Raw genomic sequence first — 14,276 nt, 5'->3', positions numbered from 1 at the left:
TGTAAGTGTTTCTTGGTGCATCATGTGGAGGATGCATCATTTTGCCCTGGAGAACTGACGCTGAAAAGCATGTTTATTGATTTTTCACACATCAAAAGATATAACTACTCTTATAAGTTACTGGAAGTTGGCTAAAGGTATTTTTTGTGTCAATTTATATGAAAATTATATTCATATTTTACATTTTAAATCCCAAAGATTTTTCACCAGGATGCCTCAGTGTTGTCCATGTTATGAATCACAGCAGTGGATAATACTATAACACTCTAAAGTCACATCCTTATCTGGGCCACTGGAATATTTCTCTTTTTCTCTCATGTTGCAGTGAAACTCTCCTGATAATAATGTTCTATATAAAAATATAAGTCAACACTGCTTTAAACCCGGCTGCTCTGCACAACAGCAGTGTGGACATTAACCGAGTCTGGAGGGAACACTTGTTTAATAAAACACTGCCCTAGTTTCTCCAGAGGATCTCAAGCCAAAAAAAAAAAAAAAAGCCAGCCAATAAATATAAATGCATCTTTTTTTGGATCACAAGTTCACTGATATCCAGATTAGGTCAAATAAGTTTTTAGTTACATACCACAATATATTACATTTTTATGTTTATTCATTTTGTCAATCAATCAGTTAATTATTATAATTAATAATATTATAAATTATAATAATTATTAATATGATTATAATATATTATACTTCTTTTTTTTTTTATTCAAGTAATGATATATACCCATAATAATTAATAAAAATATGAACAAAATTGTATGTATGTGTGTGTGTGTGTATATATATATATATATATATATATATATATATTAGTTAATGCGAGTAATTGTGATATATATATATATATATATATATATATATCACAATTACTCGCATTAACTAATATATATATATATATATATATGTATACACTGTATGTGTGTGTGTGTGTGTGTGTGTGTGTGTGTGTGTGTGTGTGTGTGTGTGTGTGTGTATACGTGTGCATAAAATCTTTATAATTTTGTATTACCTATGTTTTATATCATATTTTATGAAATATATTATTTTTATCAAACATAAAATAATATTAATTATTGTAATAACAATAACATAATCGTATTTTATACATTATGAGTATTGCTAATAGTTAATGGATTAATATGAATCATGTTAATGCTATTAAATTACTTACAATTTGAATATTAAATTATAAATAACAAATATGAATACATGTTAAAATATGTTCTGAAATAAGAATAAGTATAAAAAATAATAATAAACAAACAACAATGATATAATAAAAAATAATTATTTAGCTATTTGTTTTTTTTCTCTATTTCCCAACTGTTCTTTTATCTGACAAACAGAATAAATAAGCACAGAGGTCAGAGGTTAAAGGAAGTGAAACTGGTGTCCCTTTCAATGGTCTCTCTCTCTCTCTCTCTCTCTCTCTCTCTCGAAAATGTGACCTCATCATGAAAAAACACCATGACATGTCCTCCCTTGTTAGTCAAACACTTGGTATGCAACCTCAAGTGGCAAAGCTGACAGTAGCTAACGGAGCAGAGAACTACGAATTTCACTCTTCACCAATGGTTGCTAAACACTACAGCCTACACGCACCGTCCAGTCGATATCACACATCCCGTTGCCATAGAGACCCAGGAATATCGGCTCACTCACAAAACCCAGTGACTCATGAGACAAAAACAGGATTCGGAGAGTTTGCCACAATCCTCACATTATCAGTGGATCGAAGTGCAAGGAAACACAATCACAACTCATTAACTATAAATACAGGGCTATAACCGCTAGACACGGTGTGTGTGTGTGTGTGTGTGTGTGTGTGTGTGTGTGTGTGTGTGTGTCCCTCATTAATCAGAGAAGAAGTCCATCAATATGAGTTTCATGTTTGATCCTCACAATCACAAACACTGGCTCACATCCTTGAGAAAATGTTTTGCATGTTTAGGGCATCATACACTGAGAAAGGGACTTAAATATTAATAACAGATGATAATAATTTGCAATATTTATTATTTCAATAGCCATTACTCCAGTCTTCGGTGTCACATGATTCTTGATAAATCATTCTAATATGCTGATTTGATACAAAGTTATTATCAATGTTGGAAACAGTTGTGCTGCTTAATATTTTTTCATAACCTGTGAAACTTTTTTTAGGATTCAATGATGAAAAAAAGTTTAAAAAGAACAGCAAATCTATCAAAATAGACTATTAAAATTTACTATTTTTTTACTATTATTATAATTTTATCATACTATTATTACTATTATTATATTATTATTTTACTTTACTATTTTTATACATTTTATCAATTTAATACATCCTTGCTGAATAAAAGTATTAATTTCTTTCATAAAAAGAGTCTGACCCCAATTTTTTTAACCGTATTGTATATTGTTACTAATATATATGTGTGTGTGTGTGTAAATAGAATTTATCAAATTTTTGCAATGTATTAATTATTAATAAAAATATATATTTGTATTAATATTCATATTTAAGTCTCTTTCTCTTTTTTTATAATAACATATTTATGAAAAAATAAAAAAGCACTTGCTTGTTTTCAGAAACATCTATTGACTGAGATTTCTACCAATGGCGATGTAACCAAACATACTTGATGAGTAAAGTGTCACTGATATAAAGATGGAATCTATCTGCATCTACCCAGAATGCCTTGCGCTTTGCTCTGGTTTTTGGTCTCTGTGCTAATTAACCCAGATGTGGATATTAATATTGCGGTGGTGATGGAAGTGAGGCTGGAGTGGGGCAGATTTAAGGGTGGCGTCAGAGTGAAGTGGGTCACTCCCACCCGTGTGTGTGACAGCCGTTACTAAATTAAAACACCCATGGGCCCTTTTTAATTGCTCATTACCCTAAAGAATACCATGAGAAACCCAGACTGCTCTTAAAGGAGACAAAACACACGATGCCGCTGTGATAAAGTGATAGAGTTTGGGACATTCAACATTCCATTTGTTAACATTAGTCAGTGCATTAGATGATATGATCATGATTTTATTTATAATAATGTTTTGAATTAGCTTTTACTTTTTACATTTTCAGTTTTAGTGATTTGTGAATTTTACATTGTTATTATTATTTTATATATATATATATATATATATATATATATATATAATTTAGCTTTAAATTATTTATTTCCATTTAAGTCATTTTAGAACTTAAATTGACATATTTTGGCAATGTTTCTAATTTTCATTTAAGTTTTTAAGCATTTATTAATCTAGGTAAAAAAAAATTACACTTTTTTATACAACTTGAAATATTAAAATTAGCAAGTAAATTAACATGAACTTAGATTAACAAGTGCTGTAAAATATTTTTTCATCATTGTGTCTTAAACTAATGCAAACTAACTGAAACTTCTTATAAAGTGTCTCAGAATGTCCTTATTTATTGCTAAATGTACACCCAAACAGGTCTTTCTAACAATCAAGTACACATCAATCTTTTTTCATGCATATGTTAATCAGCACAGAAAGCATTTGCCCCCAAATTCAACACTTACAAAATAAAAATAATATTTGAATATAACTTCAAGTTTTAAACAATAAATCAGGGGTTTTCAACTCCGGCCCTCGAGATCCACTTTAAAGTTTAGTTCCAGTCAAACAGCTGAACAAGCTAAACAAGGTCTTCTGGATTACTTGGCATTAGAGTTTGATCAAGGTTGGAGCTAAAGACTGTTTTTAATGGAGAACTGCCAAATCTAATGGTAAAAATCCTGAGCAGTTTGAAGCCCCACAACGACAGACTTTTCTCTGTGGTATTTTGTCACCATCAGGCCCTGTGTGAGTCCCGCTTGGTGTGTTATCCCATGTCAGCGTGTCCGTGCTGCTGTTCTGTCCTCCTGCATAGTCAAAAGTCAGCTCTTCATGCCTTTCTATATCTCGACTGGCAAACAGAGCGAGTCTGGGCAGCAGCGAGTGCACTCGGACGGGCACCATGAGCAGGTTGGGCTGGCAGGAGTGGTTGATGAACCTCCCCACATTCCCTACAGCGACGGGGTCCACGAACGTCTGGGTGACGCCCCCCCCTCCGCTGTGCTCTTGAACAGCGATGATGTAGTTCATGTCTAGAGGAGTCTGGGAGAGCTGGCGGCGACGGGCCTCATGAGGCCCGATTATTTCCCCGGCGTACTCACACACGAATCGGCCACAAGGGAGGCGCTCTAGAGCCTCCACCCCCAAACCCCTGTCCTCGGAGCTGAAAACACCCAGACGAACATCGACACCGTTTTGAACGACACGGTTCTGGCAGGAGTCGCCACAGACACATAAGGCATTGCATTCGAAAACGGGCCTGCTGTAGCCTGAGTCCTCTTGCTGTTGGTTCAGACGTCCCTCGCTGTCATACGTCTGGCCGAACCTCAAGCAGGGGCAGTTGTCGGGCAGGCAGGACCGGGTTCGACATGAGCAGCCGGGGAGGGTCACCGCACTAGGGTCAAGGTCACAGCCTGGTCCTTGTACATTCTCTGGCACATACTAAAAGGATTGACTCAGATTAAAGGGATAGTTCACCCAAAAATGTAAATTTTGTCATAATTTACTCACCCTCATGTTGTTGCAAACCTGTATGAGTTTCATTCTTCTGTTGAACACAAAAATGTATGATGAAAAACGCTCCCATTAACTTCCATAGTATTTTTTTCTACTACCGGTGCCGTCTGGCAATATACGTCTGGTTACCAACATTCTTCAAAATATCTTCTTTTGTGTTCAACAGAAGAAAGAAACTCATACAGGTTTTGAACAACTTGAAGGTGAGTAAAGTAATGACAACATTTTCATTTTTGGGTGAACTATCCCTTTAAGACTTACTCTGGAAATCAGTGTAAAAGTATAGGAAAGTGCTGGCATCTAGTGGCGGTGTGACAGAAGTGTTCATGCCGTGTAAATCTCTAGTCTATATCGTCATTAAAATCAACTTACGTGCTGTTTGAAACCACTATTAGACTGCAAAATGATGAAAATGTCAATATATATATAAAAAGACTATACAGTAAGGAGAGTAAAAACATGAATTACCTGAAAGCTGGGAAAAGCCTCTTTGGGGACGCTGTTCTCTATCAAAACAGGAACATTCTCGATTCCGCCACTCAGATCCCGGCTGTATGATCGCATTATGTCTTTTTTAAAACATTTATGACTGATTCTGATGTGAAAGAGAACATTATCAACTTGGGCCTTGATTATCAATACATGTCCATTTGAGAAACGGAAACGGAAACGCTACTAGACACGCATAAAAGCTCGGAGTTAATGCAATATAAAAGTCCAATCGTACGTTGAGTTTTTAGGATGTTATTGGTTATATAAATTATTACGTTTATGCAGACGTTACTTTGAGGTGAATTTATGAAATATTGTGGGGGGTTTTACGGTAACAAATGCAATCAGAATGTGACAGATATAGACAAATAGATAGAATTATGTTATGTTTTGCATTTCAGACAGTGAGATGCTGTTGAATGCAACTGTAACCCATATATGTATATTTTAAAACGTATTCGCATTTTCTTATGTTGCGATTGCTAATTGTGGTATTAAATCAGTCATATATATGTGTATTAATGTTTAATATGTATATTTTAATTGTTAGAATATTTATACCAATGTCACTAATTATTAAAATAAACACAAGCATGTCCATTTAACTTTTTTTATTTAATGTTTAACCACAAAAACACTGAGACATAAAACTGTGTAACTGGATAGAAGCACTAAACACTTTAAAACAGTCTGATTGGCACTTTAGTGCTTTCCATCCACTTCCACCTCTAACTGGCATTTCTCATATTTGTTGCATGATAAATGTACAGCAGGCAGCAATGTATTTTAAACACATACTTTTGTAATTTAACAAGATCAGAACAGACTCTGGTAAAACAAAAGAGGGTAAAGAAAAAGAAAAAAAAGGCATGATGTCTGTTTATCCATGTTGACTTCAATCTATATTTGCATGACCGTTATTATATTTTGCGTGGTGTCAAAGAAAGATAAACAGTCGTTTAATAGCAGGTCAGAACAACATACATACATACAACATTGAGTTGTTTGCATGAACAAGCACCACAGAGACAGTAACATGTTGCCTGACAGATCCCAAAAAAAAATTTTTAAATGGAGGACCAGATACAGTATAACCTCAGCATGAAATGAGGAAGAACAAACATCTGTTTATAGCATAGACATCATCACAATGGTCCCATACAGAAATTAACTGATCTACAACAGCCAACTAATAAAAATGTAGTTTGAATAATTAAAATGAAAGATAAAGACAGGAGGTGAGTGTTCGTAGACATCATCTTGACCTCGAACCAAGACGATGTCTAAGTCAAGGTTTCCCCTTTTGTGACCTTAAGAGATGAAACAGAAAACAAAGCAGGGGTTTATATCAAAGAATATCAAAGAATTTAAAACAAGTTTTTTTTTTCTTTCTAAAATCAGACAAACATACTCTGGCTTCAATGTACTCAATCCTCCTCTCCAAAGCAGTAAGCTTCTCATTCAAAGTGGCTAAACGGGACCTGCAGGACATATCTGAAGAAAGAGACACATTTCAGTATTAGGAAACGGATGTGAATAGCAATAATTTCTTGTGACAAAAAAACATCTATGCCAATAATAAGCAAAAAAAGATTTCTCTGATGGTGTTTGGTCATTTTTGAATGAAACATATTACGTTTTGTTTTTTAGAATGTTTTACTTTCTTAGGAATGGTACGAAACTTGGGAAAGGTTTTGGCACTTGCTGTGTGAAGTTGTAAACACACAAAAACCATGGACATGTCACATGATATGAAAAATTTTAAATGGTCCTGAAAAGAATTGTCATACTTGTATCGTCCACACTCAAAAATGACCACATTAGAAATTAATGGGAGACCAATTTCATCACATTAAATTTGGAACAAATGTTTTGATTTATGGCTTTGATTTTTCTCACAGGTTTAGAGTAAAATGTGCTTTGGAAAACATATAATTTATATAAAAATTGAAAATGGTATTTTAGTGCATTTTTCATAATTAAAATGTACATTTTTATAACTTTTTGCAAGTTCACTTTTTTAAACTTTTTTCGCTTCAGTAATAATCTAAAAGTGTTGTCTTTAAAAAGAAACCAAACTAAAGTCTGTGCTCATAAGCATTCAAGATTTATGACCATAATTTATGAAAATTCCATACTCAAAACGCAAATAAATGGACTAACTACTGCATAAATATAATTTAGTACCATAAAATCCACCAATAATACACACACACACACACATATATATATATAATATTAAACAAAAAAATAACAATGAAAGAAATAAAATAAAAAATATTATCAAACAAAAATATAGTACAATAATTTTATAATTTTAAAATAGTATACTGTATAATAACGTAAATAAGAATATATTTACAATATAAATAACGTATTTGTTCAATTGGTGATTCATATTATTGATATTGCACATACTGTACTGGCACTGAAACTGGATGGTTTATCAAAACAAACCAATATCTCTGCATTAGCTAACCCGTCCGGTTACCACAAGATTATAACGATTTTAGATGTCTATATAGCCATTATATTTCTGTATATCAATGAGCTAAATCATCATTTAAAGGCAATTTTTAATTCAAAAGTTGCAAACTTGAAACATGGACGACAAGACCAACATCAGACCAACCCAACGCCCTACATGTTTTTCCTGGTCATTACACTATTTGTATTTCTAATAAACCACGTCTTCCAAATATATACACAACAATTATGATATTATTTGTTCCTAAACGACATTAAACACAAAAACAACTGAATTAACCCCCATATTTTCCACACATAAAGCAGTCGAATGACCCACTTCTCCCGATTAGCATGCTAGCGTGAAGAAATGGCGTAATAAATTAAGCTAAATTAAACGACACGCCACAGTTTCTCCATCTTACCGAAGGAATTTAGGAAATCGGCTATTTTCTTAATGCTGCTGGTGATCACTTCGATATATTCACGGTTCGCCCAGTCTTGGTGAATTTCCCTTTGCACTGGATCCTCCTGTCCGGCCATCGTGAGCTAGTTAGCGTTAGCGTTAGCCGCTGTCTGTCTGTGTGAGAGGAAGCAGCAGCGCCCCCTAATGGACAAACAGCGAATCACACTTCATTCTGGAGATTACGGGGAAGAGAACGTCGGAGGGATCAAATCAAACACAAACAAGCGATTTGTTGCACTTGAATTTTGTTATTATATGACAATTGCTTCAATAAAATACAAAAGAAGAAGTAAATAAGCTAATAAATACATTACAGACATTGAATATGAAAGTAAATAGATTATATATGTATATTAATAGACCTATGCCTATTTAATAATACAATAAATATTTAATATAATATATAAGCATATACTAACATATATAAAGATATAATAGGAAAAATAAACAAGCTACAATTCACAATTAGGCCTATAGGTTATTTATATGATTTTATATATATATATATATAAAATTGTGTTTATGGCTTGACTAAAATCTCTTGAACTCAGTATTAATGCGTGATATGCTTAACACTTTAGAATGCACCCAGCTTGTGCGAACGGAATAAACGGAAAATACAAAAAAATACACATAAATAATAACATTCTGGTGCACGTAACACGTTATTAACAGACATTCAAGTCATTCAATATTCACAACGAATCAGGTTTCAGCCCTAAACAACGAAGTTTATCTGGACAAAAACTTCATATTCAGAGCTGGTAAATAATGATATATTATTTATAGTAGCCTAACATTTTCGACTGATGTTTCCAGGCAGTAATAGAGTGATTATTATGTTTAGCCTTTGAATTTCATGTCCAAAAACATGGTATTATCATGATATCATGTCCAATGCTAATAGGCTAACTAATCTCTTAGCTTGGGCTATTAATATGCCACTGTTGAAAGTATTGTTGTGAAAGTATTTTTGCCCTTTGACCTGTATTGTGCAGATCTACAGCTCACTAATAAGCACTATTGGTGCCACTTGCCAATATAGTAGTTTTCAAGATGCATTTCTGTGAGCTGAATGTAATGTGTAACATACTGTGCTTAACTGTTTTAAAAATCAACAGAGGAATGTCAACTAAAAGAAGAAAATGTAAACGAAGCCTTGCGGCAGCTCTGGATCAGGCAGCAGAAGAGGTTCCATGCGGCTCATCGTCGTCTCCAAACTGCAGCCTGGTTGCACAGAATGACACATGTGTATTTGACCACTGGACAGAGAGGCCAGACTGCATGTGTTTTAAGTGCGTATACTGTTTTATCAGTGATAAATGCTGCAGTTGTCCTGATTATCATGTATAATTAGGCCGTTTTCTATAAATAGGAAGGAAGACTTTCTGTGGTGGACACATTCAGTGCTGCGAGATCTGCATGGGTTTCTCGGTCAGTGATGGCGCCAAGGGTCCTTTTTATCATCGTCAAAATCACGTCAGGTGTGACACTTGCCAGTCATGCCAACTCTTATGAATAATATCATCCTCTATTTTCAGACATACTGACCTTGGAGGATCTTGTGGCCAAGCTGGAGTTTGAAAATGAGCTGAACCGCGTCTGCAGTAGATCCTTGCAGAGTAAAAACCCAGAATCCTCTTTACACCAAAGAGAAGGAGCAACTGATATGGAAGAGGAGAGTACAGACCGCTGGGTTCACGATAGTAATGAGGAATATTCCTTCTTGCTGGACACGATTCTTGAGATTGAGCGGGACAGTGACTTCACTGCTGACTGTGATGTCAGTTCTTTTGAGCTGGACTTACAGTTATCACCATAGTCTGATGCCCTTAAGCATATTTATGTTATACTTTTTCTGTTCAGAGGGAATTGGGTCATTTTCTAAAGAAAAAATGTGCTTTAAACATGCTTTGGGTAGTCTAATGCAGTCTAATGTATATGTTTGTATAGGACAGATTTCATATGCATGTCTTCCTCTTGGTTACTCCTTAGATTAATTTATTAGTAAAAAATATTATTTTTGTTCAGAATGGTAGATATATTATTAATCTATAAAGTTTTAATTTAAATAAATTTTTTTGTTATAATATCTATATACTTATAGTAAATAAAATACTAATAGTCATTGGTGGTAAAAAGTATTACTTTGTTTAGAATTGTAGAAATAATACCATTGATACATTTTGAACCTTTTTTTTTTTTTTTTTGTTATAATCTCTGTATATTTATAATACCAAACAAAATACTCATGGTCATTGGTGGTAAAAAATAAATAATATTTTTGTTTGGAGAATGGTAGAAATATTATATGACTATTAATCTATAGCCTACAGTTTTAATTTTTCTTAAATTTTTCTGTAATGCTATCTGTATACTATGATATACTATATATAACACTAAGTAAAATACTCATGGGTCATTAGCAGAAAAATATTATTTTTGTTTAGAATGGTAGAGATATTTCTGTTAAAAAAAAAAAAAAAAAATCTAAAGCCATGTGAAAAAGAAAGGGCCACCCTTTTGAATTCTATGGTTTTACGTAAAAAATTAGTTGGTAAATACAACCTCAGATGAACAACAACACATGACATACCGTGTCATCATTTATTTAACAAAAATAAAGCCAAAATGGTGAAGCCATTAGTGATAAACTGAGTACACATATATGATTCAGTTGCTTGTAGAACCAACTTTGCAACTTAAGTAATAGTTTTCTGTATGATTTTTCAGTCCCTCATATCGTTCTGGAGGAATTTTTGCCCGCTCTTCTTTACAACGTTGCTTCAGTTCAATGAGGTTTGCGGGCATTTGTTTATGCACAGTTCTCTCAAGGTCCCGCCACAGCATTTCAGTCGGGTTGAGGTCTGGACTTCGGGTTGAGGCCATTGCAACACCTTGAATCTTTTTCAGCCATTCTCTAATTGCTAGTGTGCTTGGGATCATTGACCCAATTTTGGCCGAGCTGTAGCTGTCGGACAGATGGCCACACATTTGACTTCTTTGGTAATACAGAGGAGTTAATGTTCGACTCAAAGACTGCAAGATGCCCAGTTTGTTGTGGCTGCAAAACAATCCCAAATCATCATCCCTCCACCACAGTGCTGGACCGTTGGTTTGAGGTGTTCGTGCTGATATGCTGTGTTTGGTTTTCTCCAAATGTGGCGCTGTGCATTATGGACAAACATCTCTATTTTGGTCTCGTCTGTCCAAAGGACATTGTTCCAGAAGTCTTGTTGTTTGTTCAAACCTAAGCTGTGCTGCCATGTTCTTTTTAGAGAGAAGAGGATTTCTCTTGGCAACCCTTCCAAACATGCCATAGGCCTACTTGTCAGTATTTTTCTGATTGTATTATCACTTTAACATGTTAACTGAGGCGTGTAGAGTCTGAGGTGTAGCTCTTGTTTTTTTGGCGATTTCTGGGAGTATTGCACGTTCTGATCTTGGGGTGAATTTGCTGGAACATCCACTCATGGGAAGATTGGCAACTGTCTTGAATGTTTTCCACTTGTGAATTATCTTCCTCGCTGTAGAATGATGGACTTCAAATTGTTTGGAAATGGCCGTATAACCCTTCCTAGATTGATGGGCAGCAACATTTGCTTCTCTAAGATCATTGCTGGCATCTTTTCCACCTTGGCATGGTGGTCATGTTGGTCTTGCTGATGATCAGTTAATCAACGTCATTTGATTAGAAGTTCCTGACTGCTACTTACTCTCTTAATCCCTATGGAAGCAGAAAGGCTGTACTCAGTTTGTCACCCATGGCTTCTCCATTTTGGCCTAGTTTTTGTTAAATAAATAATGACATGGTGCAATATGTTGTGTTGTTGTTCATCTGAGGTTGTATTTACCTAATTTTAAGGACCAGATGATTTTTATTTTGTCCTGATACATAAAACCATAGAGTTCAATAGGTTGTCCTTTCTTTTTTACATGACTATATACTTGTATCAAAAGTGTTGCAGATTTTGCCTATACAAATTCTCAGTGTTTACTTTTAAAATACTTTTCAGTGTTTATGCTTGGTCATGCTGACACTGTGCAATCTAAACTGGATTCAGTTTTATGCTGATCATTAAAACCAGTTTTAAGTTTTCAGTTAAAACCAGTTTTAACCAGTTTTCAGAATTCATTGAGCATTATAACACTCATAGCTCTGAACTTTTTAAAAAAGCACAGAGGGGAATATTATCTGGTGCGTGACTTAAAATGAAAGTAAAATGTGGAAGTGAAAATATGAGGTTGAGGTTTGTCATTTGATCTGCTTCTGTTTTTTTCAGTGTGAAACTGTGAAATAAGGAACAATGTGAATTTTTTATTATTTTTTATTTTGAGTTAAAAGTTGAAAGATAAAACCTGAGCTGTGCAGTTCATGGATAAAATACAACTATTATAATAAACATTTACAGTTACATCAGAAACTTCCCTCAGAAAGGTTTAGGAAGCATCTTCATTAAGTAAACAGTCGAAAAAACAGGCGCACTTTAATCATGTCTGCACAGTCAGCATATATCAAACAACAATCTTATTTTAGAAGCAATGGCTACATGAGATATGCAATGGACGGTTTATCTCGCGCGGCCAACCACGAGGAGGCCGGCTGCCAGGTTTACTTCGTCCTCTTGAGGAGCCCTTTGATATCTGCTTCGATGTCGCTGGTGAGGAACCTTCTGCTGTAGCGCTTGAACGGTTCCCCGTCCGGGCCGATGAGAAACTTCTCAAAGTTCCAGGAGACGTCATTCCTGCTCACGGGACTCCAGAGGATCAATTTGGGATCACCCATCAGGGACACAGCGTCATCACTGGGCTGAGGGAGCTTCTCCTTCAGGAACACAAACAGAGGGTGGGCGTTCTCACCGTTCACTTCCATCTTCTCCAAAAGCTGAAATTTGGGCTCGAAGCCATTTCCCGGACGGACGTACTTCAGAGACAGCAGAATTTCATCACTCTTGCAGTTCTCCTGTTAAGCAATTAAAATTGCACAATATGTTATGCAATAAAGCAGATATCGGCATATGAGCATGAAATCAGTTGAACAAACAAAAAAATCTAAAATTAACAAAGCTTCACTGATAGCGATATAGAGGTCAGCATATAATATTTTTTTATCAAAGCAATATCAAAGCAAACCGCTGAAAGCTTTCCAGATGTACAGACATCCTAGAACAAAATGAATATATATATATATTAAGTATATAATCATTTAAGTTAAGTAATTTCACTTAAATGACAATTAATAGGTCATTTTCATTGCCATTTAAGTGAAATTATTGAACTTAAATATACGAGCTTGATAAAAATGATCATTCTAGATGAAAATTTCAGATGGCACTTAGAGGCTTTTGCAACTGAACTCTCCATGTATATATACATATATATTTTTTTTTAGATATTACAAAAACCTGTAATAAATTAATATATATATATTATATTATATTATATATTATATATATTAAATAGTTAATTTATTTTAAAGTATTTCAAATATTACAAATATTTACTACATATAATCAGTGTAGTGTATAACGATAATTATTTCAATATAATTTATTATATAAAAAAATTGATATATATACATACATATATATATATATATATATATATATATATATATATATATATATATATATATATTAGGTTTAATATATAGACATCATTAAAAAAAAATCTGAATGATTGTTTTTTTTATTTAAAAGCATTTTTCTTTCAATTCATCACAGAGTGCATTGAAAAATTAGTAACTGATGAATGACCCAATACTGTGTTGGAAGTCTCACCTGATGTCCGAACTGGTTGCAGGGAGCGCCCAGAATCACCAGCCCCTGGTCAGCATAGCGGCTGTGGAGCTCGTTCATCTGGGTGTAATCCCTGACCGTTGTGCCTCAAAGCGACGCCACATTTTCAATAAGCACAACCTTCCCTTTGAGAGACGAAAAATTCAGGAGGTCCCCTAACAAAAGTTTAGCGGACAGATCATAAAACTTCTTCACAGACCCTGCCATGCTCGAACACGCCGTTTACTCTTTAGTTTGAAGAGTAAAATGCTGCTTGTTTTATATCAACAAACCTTGAGTTGAACCTTGAGAGGGGAGGGAACTGCGTATGTGCGTAAATACAACTCAAGGAAGTGCGTGCTGTCTCGTGCTGCCATCTTCGGGCAAACAATGATTCATCAGATCTCGGTTCCTTTAAGAATCGAACTTGTGAGAAGGTTCGGTTCAATGAGCCGGGGAGTCTCGAGACCGTTGAG

At 34.6% G+C, this 14,276-nt stretch overlaps 4 protein-coding genes across 5 annotated transcripts; 1 reads left to right on the top strand and 3 right to left on the bottom strand.

The window, feature by feature from the left end:
* Nucleotides 1-3,276: 3,276 nt before the first annotated feature.
* On the bottom strand, nucleotides 3,277-5,539 carry setmar (SET domain and mariner transposase fusion gene). Of its 2 annotated transcripts, XM_082155501.1 has the most exons (3): nucleotides 5,068-5,150; nucleotides 4,594-4,630; nucleotides 3,277-4,524 (listed from the first exon to the last, which is right to left on the bottom strand). In XM_082155501.1, the coding sequence occupies exons 2-3, from the start codon at nucleotides 4,624-4,626 to the stop codon at nucleotides 3,730-3,732; spliced, it is 828 nt and encodes a 275-aa protein (XP_082011627.1). In that variant the 5' UTR covers nucleotides 4,627-4,630; nucleotides 5,068-5,150; the 3' UTR covers nucleotides 3,277-3,729. The 2 variants fall into 2 exon arrangements, with proteins under 2 accessions (XP_082011627.1, XP_082011626.1); XM_082155500.1 differs by lacking the exon at nucleotides 4,594-4,630 and having other exon boundaries at nucleotides 5,068-5,539.
* Nucleotides 5,540-5,687: 148 nt separating this feature from the next.
* Nucleotides 5,688-8,147, bottom strand: brk1 (BRICK1 subunit of SCAR/WAVE actin nucleating complex). Its single transcript, XM_082155511.1, has 3 exons — nucleotides 7,983-8,147; nucleotides 6,503-6,585; nucleotides 5,688-6,401 (listed from the first exon to the last, which is right to left on the bottom strand). Exons 1-3 carry the CDS (start codon nucleotides 8,098-8,100, stop codon nucleotides 6,375-6,377), a joined length of 228 nt encoding a protein of 75 aa, XP_082011637.1. The 5' UTR covers nucleotides 8,101-8,147; the 3' UTR covers nucleotides 5,688-6,374.
* Nucleotides 8,148-8,481: 334 nt separating this feature from the next.
* On the top strand, nucleotides 8,482-12,195 carry LOC309487710 (uncharacterized protein). Its single transcript, XM_082155505.1, has 3 exons — nucleotides 8,482-9,318; nucleotides 9,399-9,457; nucleotides 9,565-12,195. Exons 1-3 carry the CDS (start codon nucleotides 9,080-9,082, stop codon nucleotides 9,843-9,845), a joined length of 579 nt encoding a protein of 192 aa, XP_082011631.1. The 5' UTR covers nucleotides 8,482-9,079; the 3' UTR covers nucleotides 9,846-12,195.
* Nucleotides 12,196-12,333: 138 nt separating this feature from the next.
* gpx1a (glutathione peroxidase 1a) lies at nucleotides 12,334-14,155 on the bottom strand. The gene is made up of 2 exons (XM_082155506.1): nucleotides 13,804-14,155; nucleotides 12,334-12,986 (listed from the first exon to the last, which is right to left on the bottom strand). Exons 1-2 carry the CDS (start codon nucleotides 14,026-14,028, stop codon nucleotides 12,636-12,638), a joined length of 576 nt encoding a protein of 191 aa, XP_082011632.1. The 5' UTR covers nucleotides 14,029-14,155; the 3' UTR covers nucleotides 12,334-12,635.
* Nucleotides 14,156-14,276: the final 121 nt, after the last annotated feature.

Source organism: Leuciscus leuciscus (genome assembly GCF_965113295.1).
Source record: "Leuciscus leuciscus genome assembly, chromosome: 23".
In the NCBI taxonomy this organism is placed as follows: Eukaryota; Metazoa; Chordata; class Actinopteri; order Cypriniformes; family Leuciscidae; genus Leuciscus; species Leuciscus leuciscus.
This window is presented reverse-complemented; position numbering and strand designations above follow the sequence as displayed.

What these genes read in the sequence shown, in the direction of transcription:
- setmar (XM_082155500.1), bottom strand. Translation starts at nt 5,163, where the DNA reads ATGCGATCATACAGCCGGGATCTGAGTGGCGGAATCGAGAATGTTCCT. An exon ending in AGGCTTTTCCCAGCTTTCAG is followed by an intron (nt 4,525 to 5,067) that starts GTAATTCATGTT and finishes CAATCCTTTTAG; the next exon opens with TATGTGCCAGAGAATGTACA.
- brk1 (XM_082155511.1), bottom strand. Translation starts at nt 8,100, where the DNA reads ATGGCCGGACAGGAGGATCCAGTGCAAAGGGAAATTCACCAAGACTGG. An exon ending in CGATTTCCTAAATTCCTTCG is followed by an intron (nt 6,586 to 7,982) that starts GTAAGATGGAGA and finishes CTCTTTCTTCAG; the next exon opens with ATATGTCCTGCAGGTCCCGT. An exon ending in TTGAGTACATTGAAGCCAGA is followed by an intron (nt 6,402 to 6,502) that starts GTATGTTTGTCT and finishes TCATCTCTTAAG; the next exon opens with GTCACAAAAGGGGAAACCTT.
- LOC309487710 (XM_082155505.1), top strand. Translation starts at nt 9,080, where the DNA reads ATGCATTTCTGTGAGCTGAATGTAATGTGTAACATACTGTGCTTAACT. An exon ending in CCAGACTGCATGTGTTTTAA is followed by an intron (nt 9,319 to 9,398) that starts GTGCGTATACTG and finishes TTCTATAAATAG; the next exon opens with GAAGGAAGACTTTCTGTGGT. An exon ending in AGATCTGCATGGGTTTCTCG is followed by an intron (nt 9,458 to 9,564) that starts GTCAGTGATGGC and finishes CTCTATTTTCAG; the next exon opens with ACATACTGACCTTGGAGGAT.